Source organism: Paroedura picta, chromosome 3 (assembly GCF_049243985.1).
Source record: "Paroedura picta isolate Pp20150507F chromosome 3, Ppicta_v3.0, whole genome shotgun sequence".
Lineage (NCBI taxonomy): Eukaryota > Metazoa > Chordata > Lepidosauria > Squamata > Gekkonidae > Paroedura > Paroedura picta.
Window position 1 is genome coordinate 77,210,239 of NC_135371.1, and position 20,774 is coordinate 77,231,012.

Below are 20,774 nucleotides of genomic sequence, written 5' to 3' on the forward strand. Positions count from 1 at the left end.
TCCCCCCTCCCCCCGCCGCCATTTTAGGCGGCAAAAACTAAAGTAAAAAAAAGACAGCCAGAGAGGCTTCAGGCAACGGCTGCTTGAAGCCTCCGACTCAGCCGAATCGATTCAGCCCGAATCGATTCGGCAGTCTGAATCGCCGACTCTGGGCGATTCGGACCGCTAGAGGGAGCCAGAGGGCTAATTTGGACCGTTTCTGGCTCGGAAACACCCGAATCGGCCCCAATTCGGGGGATTCGGGCGTTTCCGAACTCGAATCGCTCATCCCTACTCACTTTCATCGGCGCATACTTGTAGAGGCTGATAAACCAATTAGCCACCTCACCATCCATGCAATCACCTGCAAAGCACACTCGCTCCTCATCATCCCGAAATATGTGTCCATGCTGCACCTTGAAGCTGGATCAGGAAAGCATGGAACTCCTTGAGACCGGGGGGAGGGTGGGAAGAGGCCCCAGGTGTGCTTCTCGGCTCCCATCCACCCTTTCTAGCGCGCATTGTAAGTATAACGGGCTTTAAATCTGGTTTATGTATAATTGGAATATGTGCATAGTTTATAGTTTCCACAGACAATGCAAGACACAAGATCAAGCTTCAGAAAGTTTGTAAGGAAATGTTTTAAAACATGTGTTCTTCATGATTCTGCAGGTATTTTTCCGAAAGGGAAAGGTACTCCTGGCGATGGGTCGCAAATCAGAAGCCCTGAAGCAGTTCCAGCATTGCCTCACACTGAATTCCAGATTCTTTGCTGCTCAATATGAGATAGAAAAGGTAAACACATCTAAACAACAATAGTGATTTATCTCTACGTATTCATTACATTCCATTTGTTTGCTTTTTTGTTTATTTATTATATATTTATATACTGCCCTCCACAGAGGCTCAGGGCAGTTTACATAAAACTTATAAACAATACAAGAAACGTAACATATAAATAACTGTAACATTAATACTAGCAAATGATAATAGTAACAGTGCAAACAATGCTATTGTGCAACAATGCAAACAGGTCCAGGAGCAGAGCGCACTGATGGAGTTCTGGGAGGGAGGAAGCAGGTGCCCTTCAAATGTTGTTGGTGGTTCCTGGTCTCAGCCAAATGCATGGTGGAAGAGCTCCCTTTTGCAGATCCTGTGTAACTGTTTTAGCTCCATCAGGGCCTTTATCTCCTCCAGGAGCTCATTCCACCAAGTGAGGACCAGGACAGAGACCATTCTTTAGGTCCAGGGACTATCAGCCAGTTGGTTGTGGTGAAGCGTAGAGCTCTTGATGGGCATAGGCAGGGAGGCAGTCCCTCAGGTACACTGGGCCCTAACTGCGTATGGACTTGAAGGTAATTACCAGAATCTTTAGCTTGATCCGGAATTAAACTGGCAAGCACTGCAGTTGGTGGAGAATGGGCCAGATGTGGGACCTCCATGGTGTTGTGAGGATCCTGGCCACTCAACGCTAAATGCAGGAGAGAGAGGAGACAACTGAGAGGGGATCTGATAACCATCTTCACGTATTTAAAAGCGTGCCATATGGAGGATGGAGCAGAATGGTTCTCTCTTGCCCCAGAGGGACAGACCAGAATGAATGGGATGAAATTAATTCAAAAGAAATTCCATCTAAACATCCAAAACAAGTTCCTGACAGAGCGGTTTCTCAGTAGCTTCCTCGGGAGGTGGTGGGTTCTCCATCTTTGGACATTTTTAAACAGAGGCTAGTTAGGCATGTGACGGAGAGGCTGATTCTGTGAAGGCAAAGGAATGGCAGGTTACAGTAGATGAGCGATAGGGATGTGAGTGTCCTACATAGTGCAGGTGGTTGGATTAGATGACCCATGAAGTCTCTTCCAACTCTATTATTCTATAACTAGATTTAAAGCCCGTTGTATGTTTAAATACAACGGGCGCTAGAAAGGGTGGAGTGTCCTTGGTGGCTGGGTGTTTGTCTCCTTTCTGCATCTTTCTTTCTTTCTCTGTTTCTATCTCTGTATCTCTCTGCCTCTCTCTCTGTCTTGCTGTCTTCATTCCCTCTATCCTTCTATTCCTCTATCCTTATATCATGCCCCCCATCCATCCATCCATCCATCCATCCCTTAATCTCCTTTCTGTCTGTCATGCATCCCTGTATCTTCTAACCTGCTGACTTTCTGTCTGCGTTTCTGTCTGGCATCCGTTAATTTCCCTTTCTCTCCTGCCTTCCTTCCTTGGTACTGTTGTGTCTCTCCTTTCTTTCTCTTTCTCTCTGCCTGTATGTCTCCAGCTCTCCTTCTGTCTCTCTGTCTTGCTATCTTGTATGGCTCCACCTAACTACCCATGCATCCCTATTTCTCCCATTGAAATAGTGTGCTTCTAGAAGTGCCAGTCACAAATTTTACCTTGGAATAGGCACTTTTAGAAGCCGGGAGATCGTCGGAGGTGGGCGGGACGGGCTTCTGCCAGACCGGGCGCTCTCTCGCCGCGCTGAGGGAGCGCCCAGCCGGGCAGAAGCCTGGAGAACGTCAGGGGTGGGCGGGACGGGCTTCTGCCGGACCGGGCGCTCTCTCGCCGCGCCGAGGGAGCGCCCGGCCGGGCAGAAGCCTGGAGAACGTCAGGGGTGGGCGGGACGGGCTTCGCGGCTCCTGATTGGCCCCTCCGAGTTTTTATCCTGGACCGGTCCCGCCCTAACTCCTCCCCACTACCCCTTACTCTTTTATTCAGTCCGTGGTGCCCGTGGCGCCACGGGCTGTTTACAGATTCTATGATTTCATAATTCTATTATTCTAATTGCAGAACTTTACATTTGTCCCTATTGAACTGTATTTTATTCAATTTAGCCCACTTCTCGAGCCTAACCTGTTTACCCACCTACCCATCTAGTTCCAAATTGATTGCTCCTCTATCTAACCTTTTCTAACCTCTATACCAGTGTTCTCCAACCTTTTTATCACCGGGGACCACTCAACGCTTGACAATTTTACTGAGGCCCGGTGGCGGGGAAGTAGTTTACTCCTCTACTCTCAACCACTGCCCTAACGCTCTCTGATTGCTATGGTACTGTTTAAACATCCCTTCAAAATAAGATACAGACACACCACAACAATGAACATAAGGAACATTTTATTTTCATGGAAATTTTAACTCATGACAATGACAAATCAATGGGAACCCTGAGCTTGTTTCTCTGCAACGTGATAGTCCCATCTGGGAGTGATGGGAGACAATGACACCCAAAGTGTCTTGTAAAGGGCCAGGGGGGGATGAAGTAAAGGGCCGGGGGGGGGAGAGAAGGCATCCTTCGCATCCCACCTCCAATTAGTCGACGGACCACATGTGGTCCGCAGCCCACAGGTTAGGGATCGCTATTCTAGAGAGGACCCTGAAAACCGTGTTTTGAACCAGCTGTAATTTCCAAATCCAAGACAAGGGTAGGCCCGTGTAAAGCGAGTTACAGAAGTCTAATCTAGAAGTGACCATTACATGGATCACTGTGGCCAAGTGTTCCGAGGACAGATAGGGCACTAGTAGCTGGGCTTGGCGAAGATGGCAAAGTACCGTCCGAGCTACGTTAGTGACCTGAGCCACCCTAGTAAGGGAGGCATTAAATGTCACCTCCAAATTCCTGGCAGCTGGTGCAGATGTTAATTGCACCCCGTCCAGGCATGGGAGATGCACTTCCTAGTCAGGCCAATTTCTACCCAGCCACAGGACCTCCGTCTTGGAGGGGTTGAGTTTCAGATGACTCTGCCTGAGCCATCCAGCCACTGCTTCCAAATAGCTGGCAAATGTATCGGGGGGGGGGGGGGGAAAGTCTGTCCAGCTATTAGGAAGTAGAGCTGGGTGTCATCCGCATATTGGTGACATCCCAGCCCATTGCTCCAGACCAGCTGGGCTAGAGGGCGCATATAGATGTTGAGTAAGTATTGGAAAGAGTATTGCCCTCTGCGGAACCCCATAAGGGAGCTCACAAGGGTTCAACAATTCCTGCCCTACAGCAACCCTCTGTGTCCTGTTCTGGAGAAAGGAGACTAGCCATTGGAGCACATTACCCCCTTATTACAGCTCCGGCAAGGCGGTATACCAATAGCTCGTGGTCAACCATATCAAATGTAGCCGACATATCTAAAAGCACAAGAATGGCGGAACTGTCTTGATCCAGCTGGCACCGGATATCATCCATCAGGGCAACCAGGGCGGTCTCCACCCTGTGGCCAGGGTCGAAGACAGACTGGTATGGGTCAAGGGCTGAAGTTTCCTCCAAGAACACTAGGAGTTGGTCCGCCGTAACCCGCTCTATCACCTTACCCAGAAACGCAAGATGCGAGACCGGGCGGTAACTGGTAGGGTCCCGTGGGTCCAAAGATGGCTTTTTCAGTAAATGGCCTATCACTGCTTCCTTGAGCCCCTCAGGAAACTCCAGATGTTATGGGGAGGTTGACAATCTCACTCAAGGGGCCTCCTATCCATTTGTCGTCCGGTTTGAGCAGCCCAGATGGACAGGGATCCAAGGGGCAAATGTTTACCCTCAGTGAACCCAGTAACTTGTCCACTTTGGTTACAGAGAATCGCCTGAAACCATCAAACACTAACCCCCTCAACGGCCACAGAGATCCCAGTTCACTAACTGTATCAATCGTGGCAGGTAGGTCACAGTGAAGCGACAGGACTTTGTCTGCAGAATAGCTTGATAATGCTGCACAGCTCAGATCCAGTTCCCTAATCGTTTGTTTCCCTTCCTTGAGGGCGGTAAGTGACCCAGTCACCTTAAACAATTGTGCCAGGTGAGAGTTTGCAGACACGATTTCAGTGGCGTAGAAGTCACGTTTCGCTGCTTTAATTGAATTCTCATATGCCTTCATAAGCGTGCAATGATATGTCCTTAAAGTTTTTTTTTTTCATTTGTAAAGTATTTATTTGTATGAATTGTGAAAACAAGTACAAACCAATATTCATAACGGTCCTCCTCATGTATTCCATTCAACATAAAATTACTTATCTCATCTATATTTTCTTTACAAATTGCTTACTATTTCACCTGAATCTAAATAAGCTACAATAAAAATTCTTGTTTACAACCACTCTTCCTTCTAACCCTGACTCTGATCAAAGTAATACGTTTTACAAAATATATTATAGATTGACTTACACAAACATGCTTAATGATATGTCCTTAAAGTTTAGTCGCGAATCTTCCTCCACACTTGCTCAAGCCATCTGACTTCCTTCTTCCTCTCCCGAAGCTCCTTGGAATATCAAGGAGCCTGTTTGAGGCGAAGGTGGAGAGGGTGCCCAGGAGCCTGGAGAAAAGGAGGTTGAGAGGGGACATGATAGACCTCTTTAAGTATTTGAAAGGTTATCATTTAGAAGAGGGCAGGATGCTGTTTCCGTTGTCTACAGAGGAAAGGACACGCAGTAATGGGTTTAAACTACAAGTACAATGATATAGGCTAATTATCAGGAAAAAAATGTTCACAGTCAGAGTAGTTCAGCAGTGGAATAGGCTGCCTAAGGATGTGGTGATCTCCCCCTTACTGACAGTCTTCAAACAGGTTGGATGTACTCTTTTCTTGGATACTTCAGGATGCTTTGGGCTGATCCTGCATTGAGCAGGGGGTCGGACTAGATGGACTGTGTGGCCCCTTCCAACTCTATGTTTCTATGATTCTATGATCTTGTTGATGGCGGCCATAAGGTGGGACTGCCAGTCCTCCACCAAGGCCGTAAACGAGATACCGGAGGGCATGGGGTCCTGCAGAGCATTCAGGAATCTCTTGGGATCCATAAGTCTCTGCAGGCGGACTGAAATACCCAAACGGGGTATTTCCCAAACGTAACCCAAACGGGGAGGGGTTGGTATCCTCAGTCAAGCCTTCAGGGTATGGTGGTCTGACCATGGAATGATGTTATTCACCACCAGATCTACCGCTACACATGCACCAAAAATCTAATCAAGGGTGTGGTCAGCCTGATGGGTGGGACCATAACTGATTGCAAGAACCCTAGTATCTCCATGGCTGACACTAGATGCAGGCCAAGTCTTGGAGACAGCGCGTCTAAAAGCTTTGGGTACTGCAACGTCCAAGCAGACACCACCTCCAGCAGGCCTGGCAGGGAATCTGGAGGGGCAGTGGGTGATCACCATGTTCTTGACTGATTCCCACCCAAGACTGACACACTTAATCCCTGTAATTGTTGGCACAGGGAGAGCCCTGAAGGAGAAAGACTCTCTGACCAGAATTGACACCCCCCCTTCCCTCCCTTTGAGCCGGGATTGATGCAGGACCAAGAACCCGGGTGGTGCCAGGTCTATCAGGGTGAATGTCTCATCCTCACGCACCCAGGTCTCGGTCACGAAAGCCAGGTCAGCCTCATGCCTTGCAAAATATTCTTGTAAGATATTCTTATTGTTAATTGACATGGCATTGCATAGGATCAACACTGGCTCCACCCTAGCCCTCTCTCCCATGAACCTGGGGATGGGATGGAGATTTGAAGGGCAATGTCCATATTGACCAGGCCACCAACTATGGAAATTCCATAATAGGGGCATTCTTGAACCTACGTACATTGTTGGTCCCCTATTATTGAATCTCCTCCCTCAGCTATGTTTGCCTTGCCCCGAAAGTACCATACTCTCTTCCATAACCCACCGTATAGAGCAGTCCTTAATCTAACTAATATCCAATAGCTGGCTAACAATCCTCCCATCCCAGCCCCTCCTACAAAAACCACCCCTCAACCCACCCTCAACTAACTACATCTAAAACTACTATCCAAGGGGGTGATGTGTCAAGGATCCAGCTGGATACCCAGATTCTCTCTTCTGGCCTTCTACCCCTTGCCTAACTATTTAAGGAAAAATAAATCCTGTCCTCCAACTAAATAAATTTTTTAGATGGAGAAGTTCTCTCATCAGACAGGAGATGGTGCTGGAGGTAGGGCAAAACAATCTTCTTTCCCTCTGATGTTGTTGTTACACTTAAAAACAGCAGAGGCACTGATCTTGATCCTCCAGGGAGGGGTTAGTGAGAGGAGGCGGGGAAGAAGGAGAGGTAGCAGGAGAACGAACCGCGAAGCATTAAAGCGACCGCGGAGCATTTTTCCGTACTGATAAACAGGGGAGTCTGCACGGGCCAACATAGGCCAGAACACAGCCACAATGCTGCCCCCACTGCCCACAGACCAGCTGCCACAGCCACGCCAGTCCTTTGTAGCTTGAGATATTAAAGTGTTCCAGTTCCTCACTTGCCAACTGTCTGGCTCCTCTCCAAATTCCTCTCCATTATCCCTTTTCATCCAAAAATAGAAGGCACATCTAGCTTTCACCAATTGAAATACACACATATAATTCATAACAATGATGATCTTGGACATCTCAAAATTCAGTGTAAAGCACATTTGCTTTCAAACCAGAGATTTTAATAAAAGCCAAAAATTTGGGTGCAGAGATAGAATTTCAATTTGAATTCTTTACTTCAATCCTCACTCCCGTAATTTCTTTTGTGTTTTGAAGCCTGGTTGCCAACATTTCTAAAACCAAGTTAAATAATAATGGAGATAATGGACATCCTTGCCTAGTACCTTTGTTTATTTTGATAGGCTGCTTTGTGAGCACTCTATTCACCAAGATTCTTGCTTCTTGATCTAAATATATCTGTCTGATTAAATAAAAAAAATATCTCCACAGGTTAATGCTTTTAGAGTTTCAAATAAAAAGTCCCAGCAAACATTATCAAAAGCATATTCTGCATCCAGAAATATAAAAGCAGCTTTTAGCTTTTCCTTTTGTATGTACTCTGCAACATTTAAAACAAATTGTATGTTACTTCTCATTTGGTCTTGATGTACAATATCCCCGATACATCTTTTCAATCTTTCTGCTAAGATTTTTGCCAAAATTTTGTTATCCACATTTAACAAAGGAATTGTTCTATAAGAGTTAGGTGATGTCACGTTTCCACCTTCTTTATAAATAAGTGCTATGGAAGCTTGTTGCCAGGATTTTGGAAGAGACTTCTCAGGTTGATCTATAGTTTCATTTAATAATTGCTACAAAAAGGGTGAAATCATGTATCCCATTTTCTTATAGTAGGTTGCACTTAACCTATCAGGTCCTGAGGCTCTTTGAACTTTTACTGCATTTATGGCATCATTTATTTCTTGCATAAAGTCCCCAGTTATCATTACTAGGTTCTCAAATAAGTCCCAAGTGTTGTGCAAAAAATTCCTTATAAAAAGTTTCTTTGGCATTATTGGGAGCGTAAAAGTTCACCAAAACAAAGCTGCTAGCATCTGAGAGTGTAATGATTCCATTTTTATTTCTTTGGTATAGCTTCTGATCCAGATATCTGTGTGGGTCTTGTTGATTTGACTGCTTTTTCTGTTCTTTTTCAAGCTGAGATCCTTTGGCTAGAGTGTCTGCCAATTCTTGTGCTGCTTTTATGGTTTTTATAATTTTTCTTCCGGTTGGTAAAATGACTTCCAATGCAAATGGAATTATCTAGAAATATCTGATGTTATGCCCAATCAGAATCTGATGAAGTAAATAAAATTGTGCTCTTTTATGGAGTGTCTCCAATGGTAGATCTTGAAAGATCTTGACTTCTTGGTTTTCCCAGAGGGTTTTTTCTGTGTTTTTGTTGGAATGCGAACTTTGCAGACTTTGTCTCAAAACTGATTAAAATGTCACTTGGTTGATTGTTCCTTTTCTCAGCTCTCGAGTGTACTCTATATATGCTTTTTCAACTTGTATCTCGTCATCCTCTAGATATTTTTCTATTGCTGTAGTCAGTTCTCCTTTCAAATCTTCCTTGCTAAACGACTCCAGAGCACCCCTAATCTGGACATTCCTCGTACTTCAGATTCAAACACTTCAAATTTCTCTTCTGCTACTATTTTCCAATTTTGAAGTTCTGCAATTTTATCCTTATGTTCTTTGAGTTGTTTTGTGTTTTCATCTACTAGTGTTTTAATCCTGTCTATTCTATCAGAAAGTTCTTTCTTGCAGTCTAGGAATTCTTTAGAAAGCTCCTTGGATTGCTCTTTCAGTTGATATTTAAGCGCCTCTTCTGTAGACGTTTTGAGTTCCTTGCTTTGTTTCTCCAATAGGTGAGCTATCTTTGCCATGTCTATACTTTCTCCTTCCTCTGATACTTCTGATTCCGATTCTACCATATCGGCTTTATCTTGTAGTTTTTTCAACCTTGCTAATTTTTTCTCTTTATCTTTGAGTTTTTTTGCTTTGGCAGTCACTGACATCTCCTTCTTTTGTCTTCAAAAGAAGTCTTTACGTCAACCGTAAAAAATTTTCTCAGTGACCTATTTGGCTTTGGGAGATTTCTATCTCTTTTCTCAGACATACATCATTTGCAGACCACATTAATTAGCAGTCAGTTAATTATAGAAATATGATATTATATCAACTGTATTTTGGGATATACCCAGTATATAACTTTCAACCAATCAAACAAGATGGTTAAGCCACAGTTTGCAATTCTACCCCAGTGTTCTGTACTGCCTCCTTGATGGCTCATAAATCACAACTAGGTTGCAGTACCTCCTTGTAACATGAGGCACTTCAGTTATGTGCTTAACCTGATAATAAAAAGAAAAGAAGTTATGTTAAACATAAATAATTCCAAAAGTTTTTTTTTTAATCCCAAAGGGGAGTAAGAAAGCAAAAAGTGAGACTGGGGGATAAAAAGGCAAAAATATTGAAAAATCCAGGAGAAAGGAAAAAGCCAACTAAAAGAAAAATATTATAAGAAAAATACGAGAGTTCCCAAAATAGTAACCATTGCATTTTCCAACAAGAGAAAAGAATAAAATAAAAATAAAAATGAGAGTAATGTAAAATATAAAAGAAAAGAGTGTACCAACGAGGGTGGGGGAACAGAATAAACAAAAAGAAAAACCAAAAGCAGGCAAAATAGGTCCCAAATATATCCAGAATTTAGAAAAAGGAAAGGAAAGACAGTTCACTTAAAATAAAAAAACTAAATGGCTGTAATTATTTTCTATTCCAACGGGTGGCAGCAGAGTCTCAAAGACTAGTTCAGCAACTGTAGAAATATGTCCAACAACTCACATCCCCAAAATAGGGAGGAAAAAGAAAAAAATATATAGGACTGGATTAAAGAAAATAAATGTGGTCCAATTGTAGAATTTAATCCAACGAAGTCACACGTCAATCCAGCAAATCTTTGAAACTGCTGATATGAAATCGAAACTATTTTCACCATATAACTGCAGCTACCAGGCACTTTTTGATGATACAATGAAGCCTTTAGACAGAATTCTCCTGCTGGCAAAGGGCTAACTTCCGCGAGAACATTCTTATCTGCGCTTCAATCTCCGAGAGGCAAACAACCGCAGTAAGACACTCTTTATAACAGTCAAGTCAAGTCAAATCTTTATTATTACGGTACTAGACCAGTAGTCAAATTACAAGGTACATAAAAGCATCTGGCATTAACCAGATAAACGAATCATTGATAACTTAAATATTATAAAAGATAAAACATTCCAGCTATAAGAATCATTCTGGTTTTAAAACTCAAAAGCATTATCTCAAGCAATTGAGACTATCTCTACCTAAGTTGCTCCGAATCCAACCAGCTCTTCCTTGTTTTGATTGATCTCCAAGCAAATCTGGCCACAACAGAAGTTATTTCCATGCTTTTGTCTGACAACATGTCTGTGATTGCCTCTGAATTAGGCTTATTCTGTAGGGAAGATATAAGTTCTCCCCTGAATTGATCGTATAGCCTAAATTGGAGTAATACATGTTTAGATGTCTCAATGCTCCCATCTTGGCAGATGCATAAACGATCACAGATGGGTATTTTTTTTGAATAAGCCTTCCCTAAAAGCGGATGGGAGCATGTTATATCTTAAGAGAGTAAATGATCTCCTATGTACTGGGAAAACAAGATTAGATAAGTAAGGTAATGGCCACAAATTATTAAGTGGAGGCATTGGAAAAAGTGGATTTTTTACTTGATTGAAATCCTGTTGGCGATGGATATCTAGGATTCTTTGTTTTATCGTTTCCTTTGCTCGGTTGAAATCCAGAGACAGTATTAACTGTTTGGATAGACCATATGAGCCCTTTATAACATTTTTTCTCCCTGCTCTCCCTTTCAAGTTGTTTCACTTCCAGTCTAGGAAGCCTCCTAAGACACCCAGTGTTCGTCTCAGGGGGAGGTAAGATCTGGGGAATTCCCCACTCACTGTTCCATTGATCTAATCACAAAACTGCCAGTTGCCTTTGCTCTAGGTCTGGCACCGTAAGTAATTCAATGTGGATAACTGCCAATCTTCATGGGGAGTTTCAAATCTACTTTTAGATTAAAAATAAGTGAACATGAAAGAAGTAAAGAGAAGAAGCTAGGAAAATTGTGGAGGCTCTCCTGGGAACCAGGTCACACAGTGCTTTTGAACCACATCAGAAAGGCCCTAGAGAATCCTGAGGGGTTTCTGGGCAGAAAATGTGTGGTTAGCACACCCAAACTCACTTCTGTCGATTGCGGCCACGATTCGACCCCTCCATGGACCAGGAGCTTGGAATTTCCAAGCTTTTCAGAGAATCGTCACTGCCAGATTCTTGATGGTGTGCAAAACTGTTAATTGCACTCCATCAAGGCAAGGGAGGCACGATTCCTCCTCTATCCTGTCTTCCCCAATCACAGGACATGTGAGTTCAAAAACTCTGCCAAAGGCCTCCAGATACCTGTCCTGACACATTTTGTGGTGTATTTAGCCAATTTCCCATCAATTGATAGAGCTGGGTGTCATCAGTATACTGGTGGCACCCTGGTTGATCCCTCTGGATCAATTCTGCAAGATGGCACATATAGATATCTTTAAACCGCCCGTGGCGCCTCAGGCGCCACAGACTAAATAAAAGGCTAAGGGGTTCTAGGGCGGGAAGTGTCCGTGATGAGGAAGGGTCCGGATTGGACCCTTCGCGCCTGCCGATTGGTCCCTCCGATTCCCAGCACGAGCAACTGCGCGGCTCGCAGTTGCTCCGTTTGCCACTGGCCTGACGCGTCGGAGGCGCGAAGCACCTCTGACGCATCAGGCCGGCCGCAAGGGAGCCCCTGGCAGCCGCGCTCTGCACGGCTGCCGGGGGCTCCCTGCTCGGCAGCCTGACACGCTGAGAGGCGTGAAGCGCCTCTCGCTGCGTCAGCCTGCCGCCAGGGGCTCCCTTGCGGCCGCCCTAACGTCTCGCAGGCACTTTGTGAGCCCAGCCGCTGTGAAGCCGCTTCACTGGCCTTTTCCGTCACCAAGACGCTGGGAAAATGTGAGAAAATGCCACCGCCGAAAACACTCGCCCCACCAGGAGCCCGTTTGCCCGCCGCCTCTGCAGCCCGCCCTGGCCTTCTGCCCACTCCAGGACCATGCCCGCGCTGTTACCAGACAGCAGCTGCGCGAAGCCGGTGAGTGGCCCTGGGGTTCTGTCTCGCCTTGGGAGGGAAGGGCGCCGGCCCGCATTTGGGGGGGGGGGTTGGAAAAGGTGAGTGGGTGGGAGCGTGTCTCTTACCCTTCCCCCTTCTCCCCTTTCAAAGCCCGTTTTTATAAATGGGCTTTGAAACTAGTTAAATAATATTGAGGAGAATCATGCTCTCTGGCACCCTACAACTGGTCCCTGTATCCCAGTGTATCTCAGCCAAAAGCTTATAGCTGACGGTTTCAAATGCTACTGTGAGATTCAGTAACACAAGGAGTGCTGATCTGCATCAGTGCAGCTGCCCCGTAGGTCATCTGTGAGGGTGACTAAAGCTCTTTCCACCCCATGGCCATGCCAGAAATTGGACTGGAATTGATCCTGGACCAATTCTTCCTCTAGGAATGCCTGTAATTGTTCCTTGGCTGCCTGCTCAACCCCCTTCTCCAGAAACATTAGATGCGAGACTAGTCTATAGTTGGTAGGATCCAGCAGATCAAGTGATGCTTTTTTCAGTAAAGGCCAAATCACCACCTATTTTAGATGCTCCAGGAATGTCTCTGAAGAAAGGGAGTGTTTTACGCTCTTCCTGAGAGACTTCCGAATCCCCTTGTTGCCCACTTCCACAAGCCACAAAGGATGGGGATCTGGAGGACATGCGGTCAATCCCAAAGCTAGCAACTTTAGTCATATTGGTCTGGGTGAATATAAGAAAATACATATTTTTAAAAATTATTTATTTATATGTAAATACTACTACTCTCAAATGTCTTGCAGTGGTTTATAAAATCAATAAAATACAATAAAATCCCCTAAAATATCCCATTAATACAATAACATAATAATAGTAACATAACAAGATGGCGAGCAATAAAATACCAGCCCATTCCCCTGTTCTGCATGGGTCAAACGCTCTACCTGGGAACGAGGAACCTAGTTGCCACAAGTTAGAAATCCTCAGATGGCAACAATGGGTACCGCTCTGGCCTCAGTCGTGTGGCTGGTGGAAGAGCTCTGTCTTGCAGGCCCTGCAGAAAGCTGACAACTCTGACAGGGCCCTTAGCTCTTCCTGGAGCTCATTCCACCAGGTTGGGGCCAGAGCTAAAAAAAACCCTGGCCAAGGCCAGGCATATATCCTGGGTGCCTGGGACAAACAGTAAATTCATACCCTCATAGTCTAGTCTGGAAGTGACTGTTGCATGGATCACTGTAGCCAAGTGTTCGGAGGGCAGATAGGGCGCTAGTAGCTGCACTTGGCGCAGATGAAAAAACACCGTCCGGGCTACTTTTGTGACCTGAGCCTCCATTGGAAAGGGCGGCATCAAAGGTCAAACCCAAATTCCTGGCTACTGGTGCTGGTGTTAATTGTACCCCATCCTGGCATGGGAGGCGCGCTTCCTGGTCCTGCCCCATTCTACCCAGCCATAGGACCTCCATCTTGGAGGGGTGGAGTTTCAGGCAACTCTGCCTGAGCCATCCAGCCACTGCTTCCAATCATCTGGCAAATGTATCCCTAGGCCATCCATTAGGAAGTAGAGCTGGGTCTCATCTGCATATTGATGGCAACCCAGCCCATAGCCCCGGACCAGCTGGGCTGGAGGGCACATATAGATGTGGCACTCCACTTGGGAGCCAGGAAGGGGCTGATAACTTGGGTTGGGCGATTCGGCGCCTGAAGCGTCCGTTCTCTCCTGGCACAGCGAGCACCGCGCCATGTGGGGGGGAGGCATGAGCATCAGCACACCGGCGGGCATCAGTGCACCCACACCTCCCCTCCCCCTCCCCCCGCACCCAACCCTACTTGACAACTTCTCCCCCACCACAACCCTCTGTGTCCAGTTCCGGTGAAAGGAGACTAGCCACTTTAGTGCGTTCCCCCTTATCCTGGCCCGAGCAAGGCAGTGGGCCAATATCTCGTGGTCGACCACATCAAACGCGGCTGACAGATCTAAAAACATGAGAATGGCTGATCTGCTTCAATCCAGCTGGTGCCAGATATCATCCACCAAGGCAAACATTGAGGTCTCCACCCCGTGGCCAGGTCAGAAGCCGGACTGGTATGGGTCAAGGGCTGAAGTTTCTTCCAAGAATGCTAGGAGCTGGTCTGCTGTAGCCCGCTCCACCACCTTGCCCAGAAACGGGAGATGCAAGACTGGATAGTAGCTGACAGGGTCCTGTGGGTCCAGCGATGTTGTTTTCAGTAGAGTGTGCGCCACAGCCTCTTTAGGCTCCCGAGAAATTCTCCCGATGTTAGGGAGAGTTTCACAGTTTCTTGTCGCCCAATCTAAGCAGCCAAGATGGACAAGGATCTAAGGGACAAGTTGTTGCCTTCACTGACCCTAGCAACTTGTCCACTTCGGTTAAAGAGAGCCATGTGAAAAAAAAGGAAAACCCATATTGAAGTATGATGAGGAATGGTTATTTTGTTACATCCTGTTTTGTTTTTAACTTATTACATAGGATTTAAAGGACAGACAAGATGTTTGGCAGGAAGAAACTGTGTCTAGCCAGAACCTGGCATCACTTTCCCTGCCAGAGTGTTTGTGGAAGAAGTCTATATCTGGTGTTTCTGCAAAAAAGGAAGAAGGTGAGATCGAAGATATCTACAGATCCATATAACTGGCAAGGATCTTGTCTATTTTATCCTGTTATGAACTATTGTGGTCTACGAAAATGCGGCTGAAATGAGATTTCTTTCTTGCCTGTATGAGAACTATATATGTCCACTCATTCATTTTATCCAATATGTTTAAGAATTTTAGAAGATATATGTACGTTCATCTTCAGTATATTTCTCTTGTATGTTTTGTCATGTTCGATAACAGTGGTCCCCAACCTTTTTATCACCGGGGACCGGTCAACGCTTGACAATTATACTGAGACCCGGGGGGGGGTCTTTTGCCGAGGGATGTCGCTGCCACCTGAGCCCCTGCTCCGCTTACTTTCCTGTCGGTACCATGCCGCAGCAGCTGCTCAGTGCCACGCCGATGGGGAGCCCCAGCCATGGCGGCCGCCGGAGAGCACCAAAGGTGAGCCAGCAGCAGAATGGCAGGGCAGCCCCTGAGGCAGCAGCCGGGGAGGAGGATGAGCAGGAGCCACGGCCCGGTACCGACTGATCGACGGACCGGTACCGGTCATCGGACCGGGGGTTGGGGACCGCTGTTCTATAACATTGTTTTATTCTTTTATGATTTATCGGTTTTATGCTTAAGACTTTTGGTCATATCTGTAACCATGAGAATATAAATATAAATAAATTATATAAATATCTTTAAGCGCTCCTGCGGTTATAAAATAAAGCCCTATTGGGGAGGAGTTAGGGCGGGTGATAAAAACTCGGAGGGTTTATCCGTGATAAAAACTCGGAGGGGCGAATCAGGAGCCCCTCCAAGTGCCACTCAAAGGCCAAGCAGCCAATGGGGAGGCGCGTGAAGCGCCTTCCTATTGGCCCCTCACCAGGACAGACCAAAATTCCATTCACCCAGCCCAGTCCGGCTGCCAGTCTGCTCCTAACCACTTCAGGGAGAGGAGGTCAGTAGGGCTGCCAAGGGGGGTGAGAACAGAGGCTGCGCCAGCTCTTTTTGCCCTAAGGCTCTCCTAACTGTCATGTCCAACTGCAAATTGCCTCAGAACCCTGACAGAGCTGACAAGAGGTCCTTCAGGCCTGCTGCGAAGGAGCCTCTGACAGGCCCTGACTGTGGGGAGGGAGGCATTTTCCTTTAGAGAGCAACACAGGGGAGCCTGAGGGCATTCCTTTTGAGGGGGGGGGACTTTCCCCTTCTGCCAAACAGTTGCCTGACAGGGAGGCCACAGAAAAGCCCCTTCTCACTTAAAATACTGCTCTGCTGGGAGGTTAGATACAGCCAAGCCGTGTCTTTCTTCTTTGCAACTCTCTGCAGATTTGAGGCCATTACACAGCGTTATTCTGCAGAGGAAACTGGCTCTTTTGTCTCCTGCTTCATCTGCACAACAACCCTGTGCAGTAGGCCTCAAGTCTTTCAATTCAACAACAACCTGTGTGGGAGGCCTTAAATGTTTCTTCTATATCACAACCCTGTCCAAAGTAGCCCTTTCTGCCTGGGGAGCTGATCTTTATACTCTGCAGGTAAGCTGTAATTCCAGGAGCTCTCCAGGCCACACCTGTAGGTTGGCTACCCCTGGGTTGGAAATATTCCTGGAGGTTTGGAGGTGGGACTTCAAAATCATATAATGCCTCAGAGTCCAGCCTTCAAATGAGCCATTTTTGCCTGCAGTTGGTAGGGAGTGGTGCAGGGGTGTCCCTCCCAGCCTATGGGTTATGGCCAGCCCTTACCAGCAACTGTTTGTATTCTGGGGCGCAGACAGACAGACCAGCATCAGTCCTGGGTGTCTGGAAAGTGCAGGAAGATCTAAATAAATATTTACAGCCTGAAACTGTAAATAGAGAACAAGTAAAGTCTGGAGACACATGGCAACTGAAATGACTTATTGGCCTGGCAAATAACCTTGGCCTGGCAAATTAAAAAACAGTATAAAAAACCTTACTAAGGTCAAGACTGCTGTGCACAGAGAGTCTTCCTCTTAGGGTTGCCAGCTTCCCTGTGAGGCTCACTACCCCACCTCCCTCATGGGGAATCTGCTATGGGGAGAGAAAGGGAAGACAATTGGAAAATGCTTTGAGACACCTGAGGCCTGCTGGGGCACTGCGGCCCATTCCCAGTTCTCTCAGATCTCTCACAACCCCACATACCTCACAGGTTAACTATTGTGGAGAGACGAATGGAAAAGGTGTTTGTAAACCGCTTTGAGACTCCTTTGGGTAGTAAGCAATAGGGTACAAAAATCTGTTCTTCTAAGGAGCAACCATGAAAGAAGTATGTGGGCACATAACATTTTATCAACAGTGAAAAAATGGAAAAGAAGGAACAGGTTGGACATCTGTGTACTGTGACTACCCCATGTATATTAGGGCAGAGGGGCATTTCAGTGTCTGTGGCCTAATTCACACAAGAAGGGAAATGATGCAGAACTGGGGGAAATTGGTTGCCATGTAATCTTCCCCTAAGAAGAGTCTCCAGTCTGATTTTCCCTTCACATATCTGAGGACATGGCTCTGGAAAGCTCATCTGTAACCACTATGCCACAATTCCTAAAGGTCAGTCCTCTCCCATACTCAACGAACATTCCACACCACAGGTTCTTAACACCCATATCTCCACACCCATGCCCTCATTTGCTACCATGCCACCACAACCTCCCACACAACACACACATTCAACCCCATGCCCTTACAGACTGGACTACTCCTCCCCTTCTTCTTCCCACTGCCAAGCTCTAGCGCCCGCTGTATTCTTGGATACAACGGGCTTTGCCCCTAGTTATTATTATATAAATAAAAGGACTAAAGTGTCGTGGGAGGAGTTTGGCATAAACGTTTACAGGCCAATCAGGTAACCTGTATGGCTGATGCCTGTGTCTTCCTCCAGGCTGATTAGCCATCTGCCCAGTGGCTGCCCAGTCATCTAGCTTGTCCCACCCCTTACCATCTCCTCACACTATTTCCACTTGGTTGTTGTGTATCAAGTTACTTTTGCTGTGCAATTTCACTTGCCATTGAATTGTGAATTGTGACCAAAATTGGCCTTACAATCTCTAGGATGAAAACCAAGAGAACATAGGTTCATTCTGTTTTTCTTCTCTGATTTCTGTATTCCAGTTGCTTATGTGTAAAGCCATTATGATAGAACTGTCCTTCCCAAATGAGTTAGCGATGCTGGGATATGGTGGAGAAAAGAATGATGCGTGAGGCTAATTTAAAAAAAAAACCAAACTTTATTTTTTATATCTAGATACTGAGAAGGGAGCAAAAGCAGGAACACCAGGAGCAAAGTCCACACAGGACATTAAGAGCCATTTGAGTACATCAGACCTGGAGTGTTCTCTTTGTATACGGTTTGTTTTTTTTTGTGATATTAGCAGCTGACGGTTTACCCATATTCCCTGGTGTAAATACTTTGTCAATCACGAATGCAACTTTGTAGGCAAAAGATAGATGGTAGAATTCAAGAGGGTTTGATTAGAAAAAGTACTTTGTAAAAAGTACTTTGAGATCAGCCTACTGACCATTCTTGTCTTAGGGGGTTTAAAGAATTAGGGGGTTATATGTAAATATGAACCTGCCATATACAATATAGGACTATTTGTCTGTCTAGCTCTGACAAGCACTGGCTTTTTGGGATTAACTAGAGAAATATATCTGAAGAAGAAGATGCCAGAGACTGAACCAAAGGTTTTCTGCATACTTTCTGGAGAATCTGAAGTTGCTTTCTTTTGTCCTGGAATTGTCTGGAAAACATGGCCAAAGAGGAACAAGCTGTATCACTAAGCCATGGTCCCCTCCCTAAGATAGTTCATGCTACATCATTACAAGACTGCAGGAAGGTGATTGGCAGGCATGGTCTTATATGGTAATGACAATCGTTGGCCTAGTTTAATAATGTAAAGCAGCTTTTTAGGGCCAAAGGTGCCTTAATACTGTGAATCTTGAATTCTTTTAAGCAGAGGTATTCATGATCATAGGAGCCTCTTGTGGTGCAGAGTGGTAAGCAGCAGAAATGCTGTCTGAAGCAATGTCCATGAGCTTGGGAGTTCGATCCCAGCAGCCGGCTCAAGATTGACTCAGCCTTCCATCCCTTCGAGGTTGGTAAATGAGGTCTACCAAATGCTGGGGGGTAAAACGGTAATGACTGGGGAAGGCACTGGCAAACCACCCCGTATTGAGTCTGCCATGAAAACACTAGAGGGCGTCACCCCAAGGGTCAGACATGACTCGGTGCTTGCACAGGGGATGCCTTTACCTTTTTACCTTTTATTCATGATCATATCTATGTGAAGCCTCTGCTGCGACCCTGAGTTTTGGCCCTTTCCTAGACAACATGCTGTATTTAAGTATATTTTTTCAGATCTAAAGGACACACTTGAGCAGTCCTCTGTCACATGAGACCAAATTGTTTTTATGAGCTGGGATCCTGAACAGAGCTCAGATCTCTTGCTGTGCTCTTGTTGCACGCAGATTTGTTTTATGCCTGCCAATCTGTTTCCATTGGGTGGAAAGAGGAGAATGTATGCTGTAGAAAGCAACCATCCCTGTAAGAGAGCATTCTACCCTGACTAGAGTTTTCACTGGATTCCCAACCAGACAGATTTAGTCTTTGAACAATCTGGATAGCTGAATGTCTTTACCAAATCCTTGGCTCATGTAGCTCACTATTGTCATTCTGAATGGCACCAGCTCTCTAGGTTCTTGGGCAGAGAAAGGTATTTCCTAGCAACTGTTCCCTGAGGCCCTTTTAATTGGAAATGTTAGAGACTGAATCTATGGTCTCCTCTATCACCCAGCCATGGTCTCTCCCCACAAGATCTCATCATGTCCCTGAGATTTGAACATGCAGCTGATGACAGTAGAAACCCCTTATAAATTGGGAATAACTATGGAGATAGGTTGGCAAAATTATCCCTTCTTTGGTAACAGATATCTACATTCATAAGTATGGAGTCAATGAATAAGTATGGAGTCAATGAATTTGTTCTTCATGTAAGCCAGTAGTAGCTATGGAAAGCAGAAGACATCATTCTATGTAAAAGATACCATGCAGGAGAGTCAGCGTGTAGTGGTTAAGAGTGATGGCTTCCAATCTGGCAAGCCGGGTTTGATTCCCCGCTCCTCCACAGCCAGTTGGGTGACCTTAGGTTCATCACAGCCCTAATAGTTCTGTTCTCACAGAGCAGTCCTGACAGTAGCTCTCTCAGCCTCACCTATCTCACAGAGTGTAGGGAGCAGAAGGGAAAACTATTGTAAGCTGCTTTGAGACTCCTTCAGGTGGTGAAAAGTGGGGTATAAAAAAATCAACTCTTCTTTTTTCCCTTTCAGTGCAAAACTCAGATAGTCATGCTGCAGATCTCAAATACTCAACAGAATTAGTGTTATCAAATAAAGGCCATTATGACATTTTTTACATTCCTCATGGGAAGTTTTCAAACTTCTACTTGGGAAAGCTTCCTTGCTTTTGCATATTACAGTTTATGCCTAAAGCCATCAGATCCTGGAGGATGCTCATTACTCATTACTTGAGTGCTAGATCTTCCTTCAATGGCCTAATAATACATACCTGCCACTTCATCTTTTTCTTCCTCTCATTGGTTTGCAGTATGTTCTTTGAGCCAGTAACGACACCATGTGGCCATACTTTCTGCAAAGAGTGTGTGGAACGCAGCCTTGACCACAGGCCCAACTGCCCACTTTGCAAGCAGAGTCTGAGAGAGGTAAGATGAACCTAGCAGCATGAGGGAAAGGGCATTTCTAATTGCCTGAAACCTCTTC

The 20,774-nt window shown here is 45.6% G+C and overlaps 1 protein-coding gene across 4 annotated transcripts in view; it reads left to right on the plus strand.

The window, feature by feature from the left end:
- LOC143832287 (LON peptidase N-terminal domain and RING finger protein 3-like) overlaps nucleotides 1-20,774 on the plus strand; it is a 133,847-nt gene that overhangs the window by 66,794 nt on the left and 46,279 nt on the right. For 3 of the 4 annotated variants that reach the window (XR_013229184.1, XM_077326497.1, XM_077326496.1), the window contains exons 3-7: nucleotides 652-774; nucleotides 14,876-15,002; nucleotides 15,241-15,444; nucleotides 18,244-18,346; nucleotides 20,602-20,716. Coding sequence is in view for 3 of the 4 variants with exons in the window: in XM_077326497.1 (XP_077182612.1) it covers nucleotides 652-774; nucleotides 14,876-15,002; nucleotides 15,241-15,444; nucleotides 18,244-18,346; nucleotides 20,602-20,716 (672 nt within the window). In the remaining variant the exon portion in view is untranslated. The remainder of the gene's footprint in view (nucleotides 1-651; nucleotides 775-14,875; nucleotides 15,003-15,240; nucleotides 15,445-18,243; nucleotides 18,347-20,601; nucleotides 20,717-20,774) is intronic. The other variant, XM_077326498.1, reaches the window with a different exon arrangement.